This window comes from Phaseolus vulgaris, chromosome 9 (assembly GCF_051622355.1).
Source record: "Phaseolus vulgaris cultivar YP4 chromosome 9, ASM5162235v1, whole genome shotgun sequence".
In the NCBI taxonomy this organism is placed as follows: Eukaryota; Viridiplantae; Streptophyta; class Magnoliopsida; order Fabales; family Fabaceae; genus Phaseolus; species Phaseolus vulgaris.
Window position 1 is genome coordinate 19,300,446 of NC_143506.1, and position 20,662 is coordinate 19,321,107.

The following is a 20,662-nucleotide window of genomic DNA, read 5'->3' on the forward strand; positions in this document are numbered from 1 at the left end:
TTATGGCGAACCTGACAAACTGCATTAACTTTTATTAGTACATACATTAACATGACAGAAAAAAAAAACTTACATAATAGTTTGATAAAATTAGAAAATTAGATGAAAATTTAATGAAAATTAAAAAATAAAATACATTTTGTTATGATATCAAGTTCATTCAATATCACTAAGGTCAATCAGAGTATTTCCTATTTAAGGATTAATTAAGGAAACGAGAATTAATCTTTGAAATCTCGTTTGGATTCGATTTTGACAGATGACAACAATATTTTGACTTAAATTTGTTGAAATAGTTATGATCAATAAACATATCTGGTATATGGTCCATCTTGAAGTATAAAATCCGTTTGTAAGAGACCTCGAAAGGTTAAGAAAGTAAAGTGTATATAAAGTGTCATTAATCTCAACTCCTAAACTATAAGAGACTATTGAATATGTGGTCGAAACAACCTTATTTTTTACTAAAAAAAATACATATTTTAATATGAAATATGATGATAATGTAAGAAAACTGTGATTTGAATCCTATGAAAATGTTTGAAGTAAAGATGAAAATGGTATGGTAGGGTTTGATATTTGAGATAACTAAGGAACTAAAGTGTGGTTGTGATTTAGCTATACATATTCTAATTAAGAGACAGATAAAATATAGTGGGCCTTCTTCATCCTCTCTTTTATATATTCTTTCTTTACTCTTATTTCTATTTTCATCAATCAAATAATGAATCAAAATATCTCATTCTACATCTGTACTATAAGATTCCCCATTTTTTGCTTTTACTTCACTCTCATATTGTTTTATACTGCTAATTTTTACTATAATATAAAACTGTTTTATAGAATTATTTTCATTTTATAACATGTCATTTAAGAGAGGTAATTCGTTTACTATATTATATTTACCTATACCATGAATAATTTTTAAATAATCACAAACTTTTTAATGACCCATTGATAAAAACATACTAATATTTCACTAACAAAAAAAAAAGCTAATTTTACGAGATTTGAAATTTACATTTTATGCTACAATTTTTCTTTTGTCGACTAAAGATTATAATAATAACAAAATGATAGTATTTTTGGAGAAAAAACAAAGAAGTTTTACACTTCCATCAAATAAAGTATCCAATTAATTTTGATAATTACTTAAAACTTTAATGGCATGAATATATTATATTTATTTTGCCCTCTTCTACTTTATAGTGGTCAATTTAGAAGAGGAAACAAATGAATATTAGTTGCTTTCAAGAGAGGAAAGATTATTTGTAAATAATATTCTCTGATTTTTTTTTCCCTTCCAATCATCACATTAGATACATTCCAATGCTATAAATATTAGTTCACATTGTTGTAGATAGCCATTGGAACAAGTGAAAATCCATATCCTTCTTCTTTTTTTCTTGGTTTGATTTGATTTTGTGTTGAAAACTTTGATCGGTCTCAAGAAAAGGAGACATGGACAAGACTAAGTTGAGACAACAAGCACTCTTCCTACGAACTTCACTCTTTCAGGAGGTCTTTAACTTTCCACTTATTTTTCTTTTTTATATTTATTATTTTGTTGTGTTAAATATGTTTTTTCTTTCACAAAACTATAATGTAAAGTTTGATTTTTATTTATAGTCCAAACTTTACACTTTCTAAATATTAAGAAAACTATTAAAATAAATTATTTATATGTATTTTTTTAGGAGACAAACGAATCATTATTAACTAGCATTACTTTTTAAATCACTTTTTATTTTTATATTTATTTTCTTATAACACCTTTTATTGTTAGCTAAAAGTAATTAGAGATTATAAAATGAAATGAATTTCTCACCTTAATAATTTTAGAGTATATTAACTAAGTTTTAACCAATAATAATAATAATAATAATGTGTTTGAATTTTGTTAAAAAATTATGTCTGACACTTTTTTATTGATTGGCAAAAACTAGAAAAAATTCGTTTTAATTTTTAAATTATTTTTTCAAAATGTTGAATTTAATCAGAATCAATTAACTAATAATGCATTTTTTACATTATTATTGGAACATAATTTCACATATATGATAAAACTAATGATTGGTTTTTAAGTAAGCCTTTAAAATCATATTTAAAATGCTCTTCTAATTAAATTATTAATTTATTCAGTTTTGTGTCCCTTAACAATTCAAATTGCCTTTTAAATAAAAAAACGTAAACATAGATTATACCTTTAGATTTTTCACCTGTAATTTAAATTCTCAGTGAACCGAGTCAATAAAAATATAAGCTACCTAAATAGTATAGTATATATATATACATTCATACCATAAAGATTTTTTTTTATAAATTTTATTAAATAAAAATTACTATTGCAACAGACAATTTGAATACATTTTGTAAAAAGAATATAAAATTAGGTTAACTTTAAAAGTTTTTTTTAGCAACTTTAAAAAGGTTCTTATAAAAAGACTAAAAGAAATATTTAATAATTTACATATAATATAATGATATATAAATTGTGTTAACTATATTACACTAAGATTACTAATTAAGTACTGTTACAAAATACATATTACAAAATGGGTACGAAAAATGGACATGAAAAGGATTAAATAAAACATATCTGTTTATTCTTTTTATGTTCTTTAATTAGGTTTAACTTGAGTCTATCAGTTAAAATTTTCTCAGCACATGTTTTTTTTTCTTTCATTAATTAATGTTGTTGCAGGGGTTCCTTGATGAACAATTCATTGAATTAGAAGATTTGCAAGACGATGTTAATCCCAATTTTGTTGAAGAAATTGTGACCCTTTTCTACAGTGACTCTGTAAGACTGATCTTCAACATAGAAAGAGGACTGTGAGTGGAAAATCACTCCAATTATTACATTACTTTTCTCTTCTCTTAGCTATGACTCATCTAGTGCATATACACAGGATGAGTAACCCTCCAAATTTCACCAAGCTAGATGATTACATGCATCAATTCAAGGGTAGTTGCTCAAGGTGAAGTTAATGCTTCTCATTATTATAATTTAAGAACACAATTTCTGTTTTTCCTTAATTAATGCTGTTTTCTTATTTAAGATATATATATATATATATATATATTAGTTTTACTAAACTGCAATTAAGTGTGACATGCCTTTGAGTTTGGAGACTTTTTCTTAATTCATGGATTGGGACATCATTATTTCTCTCCTATGTTTTAAACTTGAAAAAAGAACCTTAAAGCTCTCAATTTATTGACAGCATTGGAGCAAAAAAGGTGAAGACTGAATGTAGCAGATTCAGTGAATACTGCGCAGCAGAAAACTTTGAGGGGTAACTCATTCAGCAATATTTTTACCTCCTTCATTCAGCTACTATTATCTGCGATGACTTTTCACAATATTATAATTTTTATACAGCTATATAAAATATTTTAATACATTGATCTATTTATTTAATTTTGTAATAAAAATGTTAACGTGCATGTAACCAAGAGATCAGTTTTAACCTCTGTTATGTTTTTGGATTTAACTGATTATTGCTACTGTTATGAATGATGAGAATACCCTTTTCAGATGCTTCAGGACTTTCCAACAGATCAATGCAGAGTATACGACTTTGAAGAAGAAGCTCCAGACTTACTTTCAGGTATCAATCACTTTTAGTGTCATTTTCTAGTGATGCTATTTCATTTTATTACATACAAACACACACACACAATATATATATATATATATATATATATATATATATATATGCATGTAGAGCCATTAATTATTATTTGTTATTCATCTATTTTTACTATTAATTATTTAACCAATAATTATACTTCTTTCCATTATCTACATACTAGTATTTAATTATTTGACTTGTCTCTTTTATGTTATTATTCAGTTAATGAAGGAGAGCTGCTCAGACTAAACGATATTTGTATATAGCTCATATAGCTTCGTATTATTTATATTTTTCACTTTATTTCTTTTTCCTAATGATCACATCATATTACTTAACTACTGTCTCTTTTATATTCTCCATTTAAGGTATTAAATAGGGTGTCTATACATCATTTTACAACTCAAACAAATAAGTGTAATATATGTGCAATTTATTTTGATGTCCAGTATCATTTCCCATAGAAATTCCAATGTAAGAGAGTTTACAATCCCTCGTGATTGTGGGTTAAGCTTTTATGTTTTTCTGTATTTTTATCAGTGTACATACTAATCTGTATGTATGGGTCAACTACTGGTACAATGGGCAAATTAATGTAATTCGGTTAGCCTATATTAGTGTTAGTTAAAATAATTGCATATATTCTTAGGCTTTGCTATTGTAACAGTGTGGTGATGGCCATATTCTCTTCGTTTATAGACATCTTTGTATTGTTGGCTTATCAATCTATCAAAATAAACATTTTCAGCCTTAAAACACATAATATCTATTTGTCAGAAATTCTCTTGACTACACAAAGTTTCCAATATTACATGGTAGCTAGAGCTAATTCTTCATCCAAATTAACTCATGGCCTCCGATCCAACTCTAGAAACAAGTTTCCATCAAGACCAACAAAGTTGTCCGATGCATTGGACTCAGACTAGAGGTTTCACAGCAGCCTCCATCTTTTTCTCAAGCCGATTCCAACTCTAGGACCATGCAAAGTTGGTATTCAAACTCTAAAAGTTTCACATCATGCAGGCCAGTAGGGACTATGGGAGGGGTGACCCACAGGAACCATCGCCATTGTAATTGGTTGTTGAGGGGATTTGGTTGCTGATTGTTGGTTCATTTCCAGGGGAGAAGGGTTCTGTTGGTGTGTCAGTTCATATTTGTAGTAGTATAAGTGTGTAAGTTGAAAAACTTAAATATATACTATGTAGAGATCGACAGAAATGATATTAGATGATATTCTTAATCACTTCATGATTTATGATAATAAAGATACACTAATTTCTCCTAATCATGTCTTTATTGAAACCAAGCAAGGCCAGTTAATAGTTTATGATTCTGTCTTACTCATCCTTACTTTGATATTGGCTCTCGTATTTTGTCTCTCCTACCAAGTCCTTTTTCTTAGTATGGGACTGCGTTAAAAGCAGTAATTACTTGTCCATTAGAGAGAAATGGAAACTTTTATTATTCAAAAGCAAAGAATAAAAGAAGCCACACGTTATTGTTATCCCATAATTATGCATACAAGAATGACAGGGGATTACATTCGAATGAATCACAAATCAGAACCAGATTTTTCCTCTTTAGGTGGTGCAAATTGCCTGCTGAGAAGAGAACGCGGATCAAGGGCTGCTCTCTGTGGTGGCTGAGGAGTTGGTGGCTTTGACTGCCTAAGCTCATTTCTCTGTCAATAAACCTGTTTTAAAGCATGTAACTTTTTTAATACAAAATATAAACCTCCTCATTCTAAGCAATCTGGAACATTGAAATAAAAAACAACTTCTTTAGTGAAATCAGGCGGTGTTACCCAAATATCATAACCTAAAGTAACATAAACTGATGTACCAAAGAGTAAGCAGCAATCTACTCACTCCATATAAGCCATCGGTGCAGCATCACCCACTTGAATACGGGTCCGAAGCAATCTGGTGCATCTTCCAGCTCTATCCCTACACAATATAATGTCTGCTCAGTGTTACAACTTTACTACCATAAACTGACGACACAAATAATATCAAGTTTATTACTGCCAGTTCGGTAAACAACTTGTGAAGCACATCATCTCCTCTCACAAAACTAGCAGCACGTCTTGCAGCACATTGGGTTCCCTAAAACAAGTTATAATGTAAAACAACAGGTCAATCCCAGCAATCAAGCTAAATGAAAAAACAAAAATGGTTATGTTCATTCTCAAGGCCCAGGTGGAAAAAAGAGGTGTACATTTAACTGTTTCTAGTTAACGCATTTTGACATTAGAAATTAGCAGTTGAATGAAAGGAACACAGCATCAAGCCAAAATCTCAAAGAAACTAAATAACAAGGCATGATAGCTCATATAAGGTGCAGAAGACACAGTAATGTTTTCATGCTAGTTAATATATCATACAGGAAAAAGCTCAGTTAACAACACAAAGTTTCACAAAATGAAATGTATAAACTACAGAAAAGAAGAATCCTTAATAGATTGATCCCTGTTTTAAAAATCATCTATTCTTTGAAAAGAAGCCACAGAAATAGGTAAACTTACATACAGGGCAAGCAAATAAATTGACTCCTGCATGAATTAGAATTAAAAATCCTCCTTTCCAAGCTGTACCACTCATCTTTTTGGCCTGCAAACCATCAAAATCAGAAACATGTTGCATATATGATCAAAATCTGAAATTGAGTGGTAAACGACGTCAAATTGATTTGTACAACCTTGGCGACAGTAGTTTCCATGCGTTCGTACTTCACAGCTGCGAGACCATTGTTGTAAACAAATGGGAGAGCAAACAAAATCAGGATTCAGATGCAAACCAACAAAAATTATTGAAATTATTAATTAGTTAACTAATTAACTAACTTCAGCAAGAACATTCGGTGACAGGTAGGTCGACCCATTCGCATAAACCCTAACTCTAATTAGGTACTAAGTTTCCCCAAAACTGGACTTGTTTTTCTCTGAAATATAATGTGTATTGTAGTGTAATATTATTTTTTATTATTAATAGTTAATTTTGGAAAAAATATATGGAAAATGATAAAATGAGAAATGTAAGAGCTGAAGATAAAGTTTAATATCAATTTTAGTTAAAAAAATATTTAAATTATATTTTTATTTACTAATATATTTATATCAGTAAGTAATTGTTTTTTATTATAAGTCATTACAAGAAGAGTGATATTATGATTATTAAAATGGTTGGACTTGACTGTTCAACTTGTCAATTTAACTAGTTAGAGAGATAGATCAAACAAATTTATATTATGTTTTCCTTGTAATTAATATTAAAATAAAAAGTAATATATTTATAAGATTAAAATTTATGTATTATTTAAAAGATATAAATATGTAACATATTATCGTAACTAAAATGATTAACATTTTTAATAATTGACTGAAGTAATGTAATATATAAAAATATTATTTTTAATTTATTTAATTAGAAATAAACTTAAAAACATTCACTTAATTAAGTTCATCTTTAGTATATATGTATGTTTATATATAACTAAAATGTGTAATTTTGGACCTCAGTTGGATTTCGGCCTTTTCTAACTGCATCTCCATAATTACTATCTGCACCCCATAAATTTTAATAGTTACTTCCAGATTATTTATTTTGGAAATCTTTCATAACAAACTTTCTAGAAGAAGATTTCGAAGAAAAAGTTTCTGTAACAATTTTTTTTAAATATTTGAAATATTTTTCTGAATACTACCTAAATATTCATTTTCCCTTTCTGAATTAAAAGTGCATCATAGAAGAAGAAGACACAATGGTTGTAGTGGCGATGTCAGCGTGGTGCAAAGAAAAAAAAGTATTTTTAGTCTTTTTGCTGTTAACATGAAGGTATAGGTAGTAATAACGAGGTGCAGGAAGCAAAAGTCTATATTTTGCATTATTCTATCAGTCGGGCCTTTGTTAGGCTTAGTTGAGCCTTCTTTATCTAATAACTGTAGCTTTAAAAGTTAGTTACCACAGTTAACTTGTGGGACCCTGTCAAGTTATTAGGAATTTTAAACTTACTTAAAAAAACTTTGAATAAACCTAATTATTGTTCCTCTGACTTATTCTTTGGAATCCAACTATTCTTTGTGATAAATCCCATTCAATTAAAAAATGTTGATCATGGAGTTATTTTATCACCTTTTTTAGATTCGTTTTTTCCTTTTCTTGTTCATCAATCTTTTAGTAAAAGCTCTTTCTTAACTCTTTTAGGTACACCATGTTAATCACTAGTTTTGGAAACACAATTTAGAGGTTGCTTCATTCTCAAAACTCAATGCAAACCAAACTAACATATTTGCATGTAATCTATAACCATTAACGATATTTTTTTTATAATGTGTACGTACATGCGCTGTAACATATAAAAAGAAAAGAAAATAAAAGAAAATTAAAACGAAAATGGTACACTATGCACACGAAGATACATAAAATCTCTGAAATGTAGGACACGAGAACACGAATTTATATATTATATAATTATGAAATATAAATTGACAATAAAGATTTATGTGCATAGGTATGTTTCAGATTATTTTTTGGAACAGTCATGACTGACTCACAAGGATTTGTTTCTTATTTTTATAATCATAATAATAATTTATACAATAAAATTTAAATTTTTAGAAAATTAATGTATTTTCCTTTTTTAAATTGTGTTTGAACTATACTAAAATTATTAGAAATCTAACAAATATTTTTTGAATTGAACACTTCATCATACGTATCTTACAAGTGTCATATGAGTGTTGGTATCCGATACGAGTACGAGACTCGGAAACTGAGGGCAAATTATTAGGCTTCTTCTAACCACCATGTGGTATAGGACAATCTGCAAACAAAGATGGTCCTTTAGTTCCAGAACAGTCATTGTCATTACTAGACTTTTCTTTCTCAACATTACTGTGGTTTTTTCGCTCAATTGTGTTGTTATATTCATTGTTATAATCACTGACAGAAAAATTCCCACCACCACTAGTGCAGTGCAGTTCACAAATCGAGGTTCAAAGACAAACATTTCATAGTGACCACATAAATTGCTCCACCAACATCCTTTGCTTCTCCTCCTAATAATAATGTTCCTCACTTTTACTATATATATATATGTAACTATTGTTCATGCTTTCTAATTTCTAGTTATGTTTTCCAACTTCACACGTGGGAATGAAGATATTTGAAAGTATTTAACTTTATGTTGTGTTATTGTTATTTAAAATGTGTTAATCGCACATTATTTTAATTATTGTTTAGTTCAATAAATATTAATAGACTAATTTTTTACAACATTTTAAATTGTTAATAAATCTTTTAAAGATCGAAAAGAAATTATCGTTATCACTTCATATAAAAATTTATAGAAGAATCTAATATTAATGGTGTCTTTTCTAATTATTAATTATTTTTTTATAGGGGTGAATAAATTTTATTTTGTTTTATTATTTATTGATTGATTTTTTTTTTCTTTAGTTAGATAGACCTAAAATGAGTGTACTAATATATATTGAGAATATTTATTTTGATTTTAAAATAACAATATTAAAGATATTTATTCTCATATCTGTATCTTTCTTTTTATTCTTATTTTCATCAATGTTGTATTTTATAATATAATAAACATTAACATCAATTTTTGAATCTTCTTGTCTTCCTAAGAAGCTACAACAGTTGCATCCATATTTTGGTTAATTAGGTAATAATAACTAAGGTTGGCCGAAAGATAGACACTAAGAGTTGGATACCCACAATATGGCAAATCAATGGTACTAATGATAGTATTGCCTACGAAAATGACACATAGCTAAAATTACATGTGCCATCACTCAAAACAACCCACTCACCCAAATCTTCCCCCATAACATATTCCAACAATCATGCTTTTGAAAGTAAAAGTGGTGCAAGTTAAATGATTTGATTACGAAGAAAGCAAGCAAATTTCATAACAATTATGTTTTTCTTTATGTTAAATGGTTTCAATCTAGTTATTTTTTTTTTATATCTTTCCGGTCTATGTTATTCCTTTTATGTTCATTTCTTGTTTTTTTTTTCCTTTTTTTTTAGGTTTTTTTCATTTTTAAATGTCACATTATCTTTATAACATTTTATTTTTTACTTAAATTTTCTTAAATACTTATGAGAGACATTAATGAGATTTAGTGTTAACATTTTTTAAGATGAGATCATTCATTTAGATATTCTTATATATGATCTCTAACATCATACAATCAATTATGTCTTAAATTTGAGACTAAGAAGTTTTATAATCAGAATCTATACATGATATCATAGTCCACCAAATTTTAAATCTGAACCTAAAAAAATTTATGATCAAAATCTATACTTTCTTGAATGATACTTACATGACGAGTTATTCAACTCATTCCAGTACATATATGACAAAAAAAACACTTGAAATTGATTAAAAAATAATTTTGTCATGTAGGATTTTGAATTTACTAACCTATGTACTAAGCTATTCAAGTTAACTCAAACCTTCTGTCTCTACTAATGAATTTGAGGTCTTCGCATTTGTTTTTTACTTTCTCTTGGAGATCTCATGTTGACTAGAGATAAGAGCCTTTCGTTGTATATAAGTGAGTGCAAACCTCAATCCTATGAGTTGATTTTATGGGGTTGAGTTAGGTTTAAAGTCTACTTTTTAATATGGAATCAGAGTCATTTCGATAAGTAGGTACAAACCTCAACCCTATGAGCCGGTTTTATGGGGTTGAGTTAGGCTTAAAGTCCACCTCTTAATACTTTCTTCTCAGTTACCATATAAAAAAAATATCCATTGAACACTGTTTCAACAGGTCCAATTTTAACTCACTTATGAACACAAACTGTAGGATCTACTCCTCCCCACTTGTCACAAACTAACACCTCACTGGACCTCCACTACTATCTCACACCTACATAAACATTCATGCCTAAGTTATCCTATAGTATGGGACCACCCATAATATTAAAACAATCATTTCTCTTGCAATTTTTTATGGTTTAATGCATATAACAAAATGACTTTGTTTCAATTCAATTGTGACCAAACTACTCTCTCAATCATCAAGGAATCCGAGTCCACTCGAAGGGGCGTCTTCTTTGGGAAAAGGTTTCAATCTTCATACAACTTTGGAATAATTTTATTTTCAAGGAAGGTAGTATTGATTTTCACCCAACTTCTATTGTTAGGCCCAAAAGGAACATTGATAGTGTTTTTCTATTATATTAATGCTACAAGATACTACTCAGCTAGTTCCAGAAGCAACTTTTAGGAATCTATTACTTCATGTTTCTGAAATTATAAAAAATTTACTTTTAAAAATAACATGAGAAATCCAAAATGTAATTGATACCCCACTGATAAACTACTTTTTATATGTCATTCTTTTAACCATAAGTAAGATCTTATCTTTTTGGTACATGAATTTGAGGTTGAATTGAGCCAAAAAAAGTAAACTGGGATGAGAAATAAATCAATCAGAAGCAGAGAACTGATAAGACGTGTACGATTTTGCCGTGCCGCATTCTAGTTACAGATTCCACTTATTACTATACAAAAAAGCATGAATAAATAAATAAGAATAGAATAAGAATGAGGGTGTAGGGAAGCGCGTATATAAGCAGTGCAAGCTGTTAAGATAAGAGAAAACGAGTAAGCGAGGAACATTCGAATTTCACACAGTAGAGAAACATTTTAGTGCAGAAACTTAACGGAGCATTCTGATTTGAAACAAACAGGTATGCATATATAAACTGGTAACATCTTTTGGTTTGAATTATCCTTTTTTTAACATTAATGGTTCATTTTTGGGTGCTGTGTTTTTAGATCAGATTATTTTGTAAGATTGTGAGTTGTGAGGTTCAAGGAAGGAACTTTTGATGGAAGTTGAAGCTGGTAAGAGTGTTTGTAGAAGTGCAGAAGTGGATGATGATGGCAGAATCAAAAGAACTGGTTAGTAATAGTATGGTTCCATTATTTACATCAATGCTTATACTATTTTTGTTTTCAATTCAGCTTATTTGTTGGATGAGTTTCAAACGGGATGAGCAAATTTAAGACACCTGTTCCTAGTTAGACCTATATAAGCCTTGCATATAATCTGCAGACAACTCTTTTCATTTCCTAGTTATATGTTTGCTGAAGGGATTCTGTCATTTGAAACATCTTTTGTTTTTGAAAAGCAAAGATTTTGGAGAAGAAGAACTCTGTTTTTATAGGTGTTTCAGATGTTGGATTGAGTTTGCTCATGCTACTCACATTTGTTTTTCATTAAATAACCATATTCTATTCTATTGTAGTTTCACTTTCACCAGCTTCAGCTCTAAGATTGGGTGTTAATTGCAGGGAACGTGTTCACCACTACCACGCACATAATAACGGTGGTGGTAGGAGCAGGAGTGCTGGCTCTGGCATGGGCAATGGCCCAATTAGGATGGTTACCCGGCATAATCACCATGATCATATTTGCATGCATTTCCATTTACACTTACAATCTTATAGCTGATTGTTACAGATATCCTGACCCAATCAATGGGAAGAGGAACTATACTTATATGCAGGCCGTCCATGCATATCTTGGTATCATAAGTGTACTATATACTCATCTACGTAAATTCTAGACTCTTTCAAAATGTTCTGATTTTCGTATTTCAACTTCATAATTAGGTGGAACAATGCACTTGTTTTGTGGATTGATTCAGTATGGGAAGCTTGCTGGGATTACTGTGGGCTACACTATAACTTCGTCTACTAGTTTGGTGTAAGTAAGTTATCACATCGATAAGCTAACTTTTTGGTGTTGCTCATTCATTGAGTACATAATTGTAATCACAATCCTCTTAAATCCTCTTATTTGACAGGGCTATAAAGAAGGCCATTTGCTTTCACAAAAGAGGTCACCGAGCTTATTGCAAGTTTTCTAATAATCCCTATATGATTGGTTTTGGAGTGTTGCAAATTTTTTTGTCTCAAATCCCAAATTTCCACAACTTAACATATATCTCAACCGTTGCTGCAATTACCTCTTTTGGTTATGCATTCATTGGAAGTGGGCTTTCTCTTGCAGTGGTGGTCTCAGGTATTATTTTCACCAATATATATTTTTCCAACACTATTTCCAAGAGTGGTTTGCACCAATCTCTTTTTTGGAGGTTTCCTCTGCATCTTAATGGAGTCTGTTTGTGTGAGCAGGTAAAGGAGAACCAACCCGTATATTTGGAAACAAAGTAGGGCCAGGACTATCAGAAGCAGATAAAATATGGAGGGTTTTCAGTGCATTGGGAAACATTGCACTTGCTTGCTCGTATGCAACTGTTGTTTATGATATAATGGTAAATTGCATTATTGCATAGTGTTAAACAGATAGAGTTGAGTGGCATATTCATTTGATTATTTGTGCACTATTGTATAGGACACTTTGAAGTCATATCCACCCGAATGCAAACAGATGAAAAAGGCCAATGTGTTTGGAATCACAGCAATGACGTTACTTTTTCTGCTATGTGGTGGCCTTGGCTATGCTGCTTTCGGGGATCACACGCCAGGAAACATCCTCACTGGCTTTGGATTTTACGAGCCCTTCTGGTTGGTTGCCCTTGGCAATGTGTTCATTGTAACCCACATGGTGGGAGCATATCAGGTTCCATTTCTCTTCTTGTGACCTTTCTTGAGTTTTCAAAGGTACAAAAAAGTTAATTTTCATCATTCAACTAACTAAAACATAAATGTTCCCAACTTGCAACTTGCTGTTATATTGTTATATATCTCACATAGACTACATTCCAAAGTTAAAAGTCAACTTCTTAATATGTTACTGAGTCATTTATGATCTATTCTAGTTAGAGTTTGATCTATTGTGTAATCCGCAATCCGCTATATGTTAACGAATATGTAATGGAACAGGTGCTTGCTCAACCACTATTTCGTATAATTGAGATGGGTGCTAACTTGGCGTGGCCACGTTCAGATTTCATAAACAAGGAATACCCAACAAAAATAGGCTCCTTAACATTCAGCTTCAACTTGTTCAGGCTAATTTGGAGGACAATATACGTGGCAGTGGCCACAACTATTGCCATGGCCATGCCGTTTTTCAATGAGTTTCTAGCCCTTCTTGGAGCAATTGGGTTTTGGCCTCTCATCGTCTTTTTTCCCATACAAATGCACATTCAACAGAAACAGATCAAAAGATTATCATTGAAATGGTGTGTGCTCCAGATATTGAGCTTTGTGTGCTTCCTTGTTTCAGTAGTCGCCGCAGTTGGTTCCATTCGTGGAATTAGCAAGAATATAAAAAAATACAAGCTTTTCAGGTATAAACAATAGCTCCCTTTAAGATATCTGAATATAAATGGAAAGAAAATGGCATGAAACCAGTTATTATTGGGCTGGTAGTTATTCAGATGTAACATTATTATATGAAGTTATGCAGATGTTTATGTCTCATTTTTCTCTATAATCACATTCAAGAATTCACGAATCATTTTATTACTCACATCCCCAATTTTCACTAGGTTTGTCATAAGTTGAATCAGACTCAAACACCGTTGAACATTACATTCGTAGAACACGTATTGGAGAAGTATCCAATTTAAAAAATATTTATTGTATTTCTGATAAATCTCCAATTTAAAAAATATTTATTGTATTTCTGATAATTCTAGTATGGTTCTAACACAATTTAAAAAAGAATATATAATATTTTTTTTAAAACTCAAATTTATTGTATAAATTTTTATATGAGTATAAAAATAAGGAACAAATTATTTTGAACCATCCATGAAAAACATTTTTTTGCTTTTGAAAAAGTTTGAAACATAATTGTGAAAAAAAAATTTATTATCAAATTATATAATTCATAAATATATAATGTATAAATACGTGTTCCTGTGTCCTACATTTTAGAGATGATATACATATCTCTGTGTCCGTGTGGATGTCTGTGCTACATAGATTAAAACACATTCATATAATTATTAAAACAAATCAGCACTAAAACAAATTAGCACTATATAGAATAAAACCATTTAAGTCATATGCACAAATAATAACAATCAAGTTTTTTCTAGACAATCCTTAAATTTTGTTAAGCAAAACTTGGCTAGTAAACGAAATTTTTATCTACCAAAAAATAATTTTTTGTTGAATGAAATTTTCTAAAATTTGCTGCTTTCAACACTGTCTTATTCGTCAGATAAGATTCGTTAAATAAATTATAAAAAAGATTCCAGCTCACTATTACATAAAAAGAGAAAATCAAGACCATTTCAAAAGAATAAACTATGATATCTTGTAAATCTAACATATATCATAAAAAACAAGTTAATCAACTTAGAACATTTATACTATTTCTAAAGTTGCATCATAATATGATTAAGAATGCTTTAAGCTGAGGATGCCTTATCTCAAAAAAATTTATTGATTTTTACCTTAGCTAAAAATGGGGTTAAATAATGCTATGATAGTAGCAATTGCAGCTTCTATATGAAATAGAAAATTGATATTATATATATATAACATAACATAACAAAGCATCTGTTTAGAAAATCAGAAGCTAATGTAGCTATGAATAGATTGGTGCATCTGTTTGAATAAGAAATCTAGAAAAGTGAAAATGATTGAAAATATTGAGATGTTCTTCTTATAGTCGATAGATATCAAAGCACCTACACTGAAAGAATCTGTGGTCCAACAAGAGTATATGTTTCAACATCTTCCACTCAACACTCATCCTAAGTAACATGGAAGTGATAGTGATATAGCACTACAAATTAGTTGAATGAAAGAGACCAAATTGAAAAGTGATTATGAAATATTTAAGTGGATTAGTTTCATTTGGATTTTTTATTTTTTTTGCTGAACCTAAATTAAACCAATAGGAAAATGTGTAATAATAATGATAATGTAAATCTAAATATAACAACCCTTTTGTACTATTCAATTTAGGCATTTAATAGTATTATTAATAATAATGATAATGTGAATTAAATTATTTTATTAATATTAACACATCTTAAAATTGTTTAGTTGTTGCCAGTTTTAAAATATTGAATTTAAATCCGTTAATGGATTTTTTTTTCAACTAGCTTTGTGGTTCATTTAATCAAAGATATGATTCTAAATAAACTATTAAATTGGGTCAAGATTTACAAAATGTTAATTCAAGCATTAAAAAAATAAATATCAAATAAATAAATGAAATTTAAACTTTAAAATTAATAAATGTTCTATCTATTTAAGGTAATATTTGGCCTTACAATATTTACCACAAGAAGGTCTGGCCTTTCAATATTTAAAAAGCCACTTAATTAAAGTCTCGTTAATTTAAGTTAAACCAAATTATCTCACTTAAAAGGCTATTGAACATTTATTTTTGTCGTTTACACTATAAAATTCTTTCAAATTTATCTTCAAAATTGATTACTCCAAAGACCTCACTTGTTAGTGCTTCTCTGATAATTTTTATACCATTTCTAAATTATATACAAACTTATTCATGGTGTTGACTTTTTTTTCAACGTGGACAAGTAAAAACCTAAGTTGAAGCACTAAATATCCGTAGGTGGAAAATTTTGTGTTTTGATTTAAGTTAAATGTCGAAAGTTTAACTTTTCACTTTTGATTCTAATAAATATGCTTTATACAAGACACTTATAATTAACACAATAGAAAGATATTCCAAATGCAGATAAACTATTCTTGAAGAAAGTAAAAAAAAAAATTCTAAGAAAAATGTATAGATTTGAAAGGAAAACATAAAAATAAATGAACCAGCTGAGTAAATATAAAAGAGTAATTTCGATATTAAAATACTATAAATGTAAAACAATATCACATTTAGCATAATGACCACCTGAATTTAAACTTGATGTCACATTATTACATTTTTCTAAGTATTTATTACTCAAACATTACATTGATTCATTTCATATTTTAATATAAAGAGCTTTTGAATAATCAGTGAATGAGTTTTGCATGAAAGAGGAGGAGAGGATATACATATGAAGAGTAAATATTCTCTCTCCTCAAAATGAAAAGATATAGAGGGAAAGTCATATCAGCATGTATTATTTTCGAATTTACCCTCATTCATCTACAAGGATTTTTAATATTAAAAAATAGTATTTTTTATTTATTTATATATGATGTGATTTATTTTTTAAACCCTAAACTCTCATAAACTTTCTTGAGACATCTACTCTAACATATCTCAATTCAAACACTCTCACTTTCTTCCCATTTTCTTCTTACATCTCCACACTTTCACTCTCTCAAATTCTCACACATTTCCTAACACTGAGGAAAAATATCAGAGTGAATCCAAACACACCCTAAAGTGAATCCAAACAATAACCCTATCAACATCATCATTAACCACTACAATTATTTTTTGTTGTTAAGAAACAATTGGTTATTTACTTTTGTCAAACACATGATAATAAACAAAAGTAAGAGAAGGTGTTTCACTTTTTTTATTAATAAAAAAGGTATTTCACTTTAATATACCTTTCTCCTCTCTACTAGAATGCTTTGTTAGTTTTGTTAGTGACCGTTCAAATTGATTTTTTTTAAGTTATCTATAACAATATATAAAGATTGTGTACATATTTCATATTTCTCTTTCCAATTTTATTTTTATAATATAAATTTGAATGTGAAAAAAATTAGAAAACACAATTTTTATTATGAAGAACAAAAAAGGAGAATAAAAACATATTTATCATTTTTTTTAAATTTTAAGAATATGAAACCACAATAAAAACCTTTTTTTTTCTTGTTTAATTATAAATACCAAAACTTTATCATTTTATTCTTTTCTATTTATTCTATAATGGAGATTTTATAATTCGATAAAAATGTAAACATAAAACATTTAGACAATTCTTTACACAAAATGTAATGGTCATATATTAAAAAAATTTAATTATTAATAAATTATAAAATAATATTATATTTTTCTTTCTAACACAATAATATTATAATTAAAAAATTATTTTAAATTTTAACATAATAATATTATATAAAAAATATTTAAAAATACAAATACACTTATTTTTACAAATATAATTAATAAAAATCTAAGTCTAATTTTTTATGTCAATAATGATTTTTTTTAAAAGGATGTTTTCTCTAGAGATTTTTGAACACAAAATTGAACAAAAGAAAACCTTAATAAAAGATTGACTGAGTCAGTCCATAGATTCAATTGTGGCCCATTCGGCACCAAGGCGCATCTGCTTATTGTTATTCTACAAAATAATATTCTGCGCCCACTATGATAAGTGCTGAACAGTCTTCAGTGATTCAAATTTGGTGCGTAATCACATCAATCGAACCATTGAATGAAGAACAAACTATGATCCTCGAACATTGTCAGGGACATGAACCTAGTAAAATACGTATTAAAATATGTAATGTTAAAATATTTATTATATTTATGATAATTTTAATAGAATTTAAAAAAATATATATATTAATTTTTTAAAAATTTAAATTTATTATATAGATTTTTATTATGATTAAAAAATAAAAAATAATTTTTTTGAGCTAAAATAAATAAATTAAAATTAAAATAAAATATATTTATACACATAAATTTTTATTATCAAATTTTTATAATTCATAATATAATATAGATGTGACTTCGTATTTTCGTATTTTATATTTTAAAAATTATAGGATCTGTGTCATATAAGTGTTTATACTATCTAGAAAACAAATAATTTTAATTTTAATTTTTTTATTTGAAATCTGTGTCCAATTATAGTCTAAGACTTCAATTCGTGGGGTACCTGTGGATGAATATTGAAATATGGAGAACAGCAAATTCAGATACCATTATCTATGGCTATAATAATGTTACATTTAATATTTTTTTTTATGATTTATTACGTTTATTATTTTATATTACAAACATAATATCAATGGATAACTTCTTTCATTGATTAAACTCTTACATCATGTCATTATTAATCATGTTATTATTAGGTTTTTAGAAGGAAAATGTCATAAAAAAATATTTTTTTTAGTCAAAACATGAAACCACTTTCTGACAAAACCTTAAAGATAATAAACTATTATAGACTTTTTTTTTATGATTTGTTCAACTTTCACAACTTTTACTCCATATAAAATAGAAAATTTAAATTTAGATTCTAACATTATTTTACAGTAGTAAAAAACTAAAAAAAAAATAGCATTTTCAAACAATTGGGTTTTAATAGATTAAAAACTCAACATAATAAAAGAAACTAAAATACAAACAAAAAAAACTTTTAAAAAAAGTATGACTATAGTGAAACTTTTTTAAGAGAAAAAGAACATAAATTAAGAGACCAACAACATAGATAATTATTAATTATTAGGTGATCACATACTGTGTTTGAGTAAAATTTGGATCAACTCATTATCTAATCCATTAAAAAAATATTAGGTCGAATTGTGCTAATTTCTTGTATTTTTTTTTAATATTAAACTCAATTCAACCCAACTCATTATTGAGGAGTTATTGGATTGAGTTAGATCAATTTGATCAAAATTTAAGATAATTATTCAAACTAATTTAAGAATATAAATAGAAAAACATAATACAATATATTTGTCCATAATATAATTATATAAGAGTGAATTTTGAGTTATAATAAATTTTACCCAACTTGTACAAAAAGTGAATTGGTTAATTAGATTAAGTTGGATTTAATTCAATTATAAATGAAACTCAACTCAACCTAATATAGTTTTTTTTAATCGACAATCAATAAATGGAATAAAAATGGAACACAGAAGGGTGTTGTAACCCTTTAACAAAAAAGATACCAAACAACTTCTCTAAGAACCCTACAACGAATGTCACCCTCCTTAGACAATCATTTTGAACAGATGACTGACCTCTCAAACTACACAAAAATCAATGATTTGCTACCATGTTAATACAAGTAGTTGGACATTGAACCCAATTTGAGAAAGAGAAATACACCATTGAAACCTTGTTTTTTAACCAAGCTCATGACTGCACTTGAGCTAGAGAGAAGATTTGCTTGCATCAACTTTTGCTTGGTTAAACACTACCTCATTCCTATTTTGCCAAATGCACTAAATGATGGATACCCACACTTCTTTCCATAACTTATTACTTTCTTTGTTCAAAGTGTTCAAAGCAAAATGGTTTGCAGATATAACCCTTATCATTTACTGAAACGAGATATTATCCAATCTGACCCCAAAATCTTCGAGAGTTGGCATCCTGTTAGAAAAAAACTTTAGAACTTCATCTTTTATAATGTTTGATTCTTCAATCCACTTATCCTAGCAGAGCACTCCATTAATTCCACTTTTCCTTCTTCTCCATCTAATCATAGCATGGAAAAATTTAGAGTTATGAGTCTCCATGCTTGAACCACTTATAGTTAATTTTGATTAAATCAAAATTTGACATAATCATAAATGGAACATCAATCTAAATTAGGTTGGATTAGGTAGTTGGGTCATTGGTAACCCAACCCAATAAACACACTAAATAATTATTTGTTTAGGATTGGAGTTTGTGATTTATGATTTAGGGTTTAGGATTTATGGTTTAATTTTGTTTTATTCTCATATAGTAATTGTAATTGTTAGTTAAAAAGAGAAAGAATTAATTCTCATACGTTGATTTATTCTCATGGAAAGCTTATTATACGACAATTGACTATTTAAAACAATGTTTGTTTCCAAAATCATATCAGAATGATGGTTAATTAATTTTCCTTTTCAGTAAAACATAACAAACTTTAGCTGAAAATGGGATGTCATTCACATTAAATAAGAACTATATAAATATTGTTGATACACCTCATTGAATCCACATCAATTTTTTTTAGAGTGTGTAGGATTGTGCATTCTTTTGACCTACAAAATACTTCTAACATGTGATTCTTTCAATCAATATCAACAATTAATGGAAATGAAGCACTCATTTGCAATCTCTTCCTCGTATTTGTTGGATCTATAATTGTCTCAAAGATTGTATCTAATTTAGATATGAATGATCGGATCTAAAA

At 28.4% G+C, this 20,662-nt stretch overlaps 3 protein-coding genes across 19 annotated transcripts; 2 read left to right on the top strand and 1 right to left on the bottom strand.

Annotated features, from left to right (window-relative positions):
* Positions 1-1,382: 1,382 nt before the first annotated feature.
* Positions 1,383-4,394, top strand: LOC137822960 (histidine-containing phosphotransfer protein 4). 2 transcript variants are annotated; one of them, XM_068628001.2, is made up of 6 exons: positions 1,383-1,521; positions 2,705-2,835; positions 2,913-2,981; positions 3,228-3,299; positions 3,542-3,614; positions 3,861-4,394. In XM_068628001.2, exons 1-6 carry the CDS (start codon positions 1,462-1,464, stop codon positions 3,885-3,887), a joined length of 432 nt encoding a protein of 143 aa, XP_068484102.1. In that variant the 5' UTR covers positions 1,383-1,461; the 3' UTR covers positions 3,888-4,394. The 2 variants fall into 2 exon arrangements, with proteins under 2 accessions (XP_068484102.1, XP_068484101.1); XM_068628000.2 differs by lacking the exon at positions 3,861-4,394 and having other exon boundaries at positions 3,542-3,732.
* A 682-nt stretch (positions 4,395-5,076) lies between these two features.
* LOC137822961 (uncharacterized) lies at positions 5,077-6,604 on the bottom strand. Of its 12 annotated transcripts, none has more exons than XR_011083036.2 (6): positions 6,481-6,604; positions 6,336-6,373; positions 6,167-6,247; positions 5,682-5,743; positions 5,507-5,600; positions 5,077-5,331 (listed from the first exon to the last, which is right to left on the bottom strand). XR_011083036.2 is itself a non-coding variant. In XM_068628002.2 (6 exons), exons 2-6 carry the CDS (start codon positions 6,354-6,356, stop codon positions 5,151-5,153), a joined length of 423 nt encoding a protein of 140 aa, XP_068484103.1. In that variant the 5' UTR covers positions 6,357-6,373; positions 6,481-6,604; the 3' UTR covers positions 5,077-5,150. The 12 variants fall into 12 exon arrangements, 5 of the variants coding, with proteins under 5 accessions (XP_068484103.1, XP_068484106.1, XP_068484104.1 ...); XR_011083034.2 differs by having other exon boundaries at positions 5,507-5,584; positions 5,663-5,743; XR_016515325.1 differs by having other exon boundaries at positions 5,077-5,390; positions 5,507-5,584; positions 5,663-5,743.
* Positions 6,605-10,568: 3,964 nt separating this feature from the next.
* Positions 10,569-14,069, top strand: LOC137822962 (amino acid permease 8). 5 transcript variants are annotated; one of them, XM_068628011.1, is made up of 8 exons: positions 10,569-10,733; positions 11,456-11,576; positions 11,970-12,203; positions 12,291-12,384; positions 12,485-12,702; positions 12,816-12,955; positions 13,036-13,263; positions 13,527-14,069. In XM_068628011.1, the coding sequence occupies exons 2-8, from the start codon at positions 11,504-11,506 to the stop codon at positions 13,947-13,949; spliced, it is 1,410 nt and encodes a 469-aa protein (XP_068484112.1). In that variant the 5' UTR covers positions 10,569-10,733; positions 11,456-11,503; the 3' UTR covers positions 13,950-14,069. The 5 variants fall into 5 exon arrangements, with proteins under 5 accessions (XP_068484112.1, XP_068484111.1, XP_068484113.1 ...); XM_068628010.2 differs by having other exon boundaries at positions 10,620-11,362; XM_068628012.1 differs by having other exon boundaries at positions 10,620-10,779.
* The last annotated feature ends 6,593 nt before the right edge of the window (positions 14,070-20,662 follow it).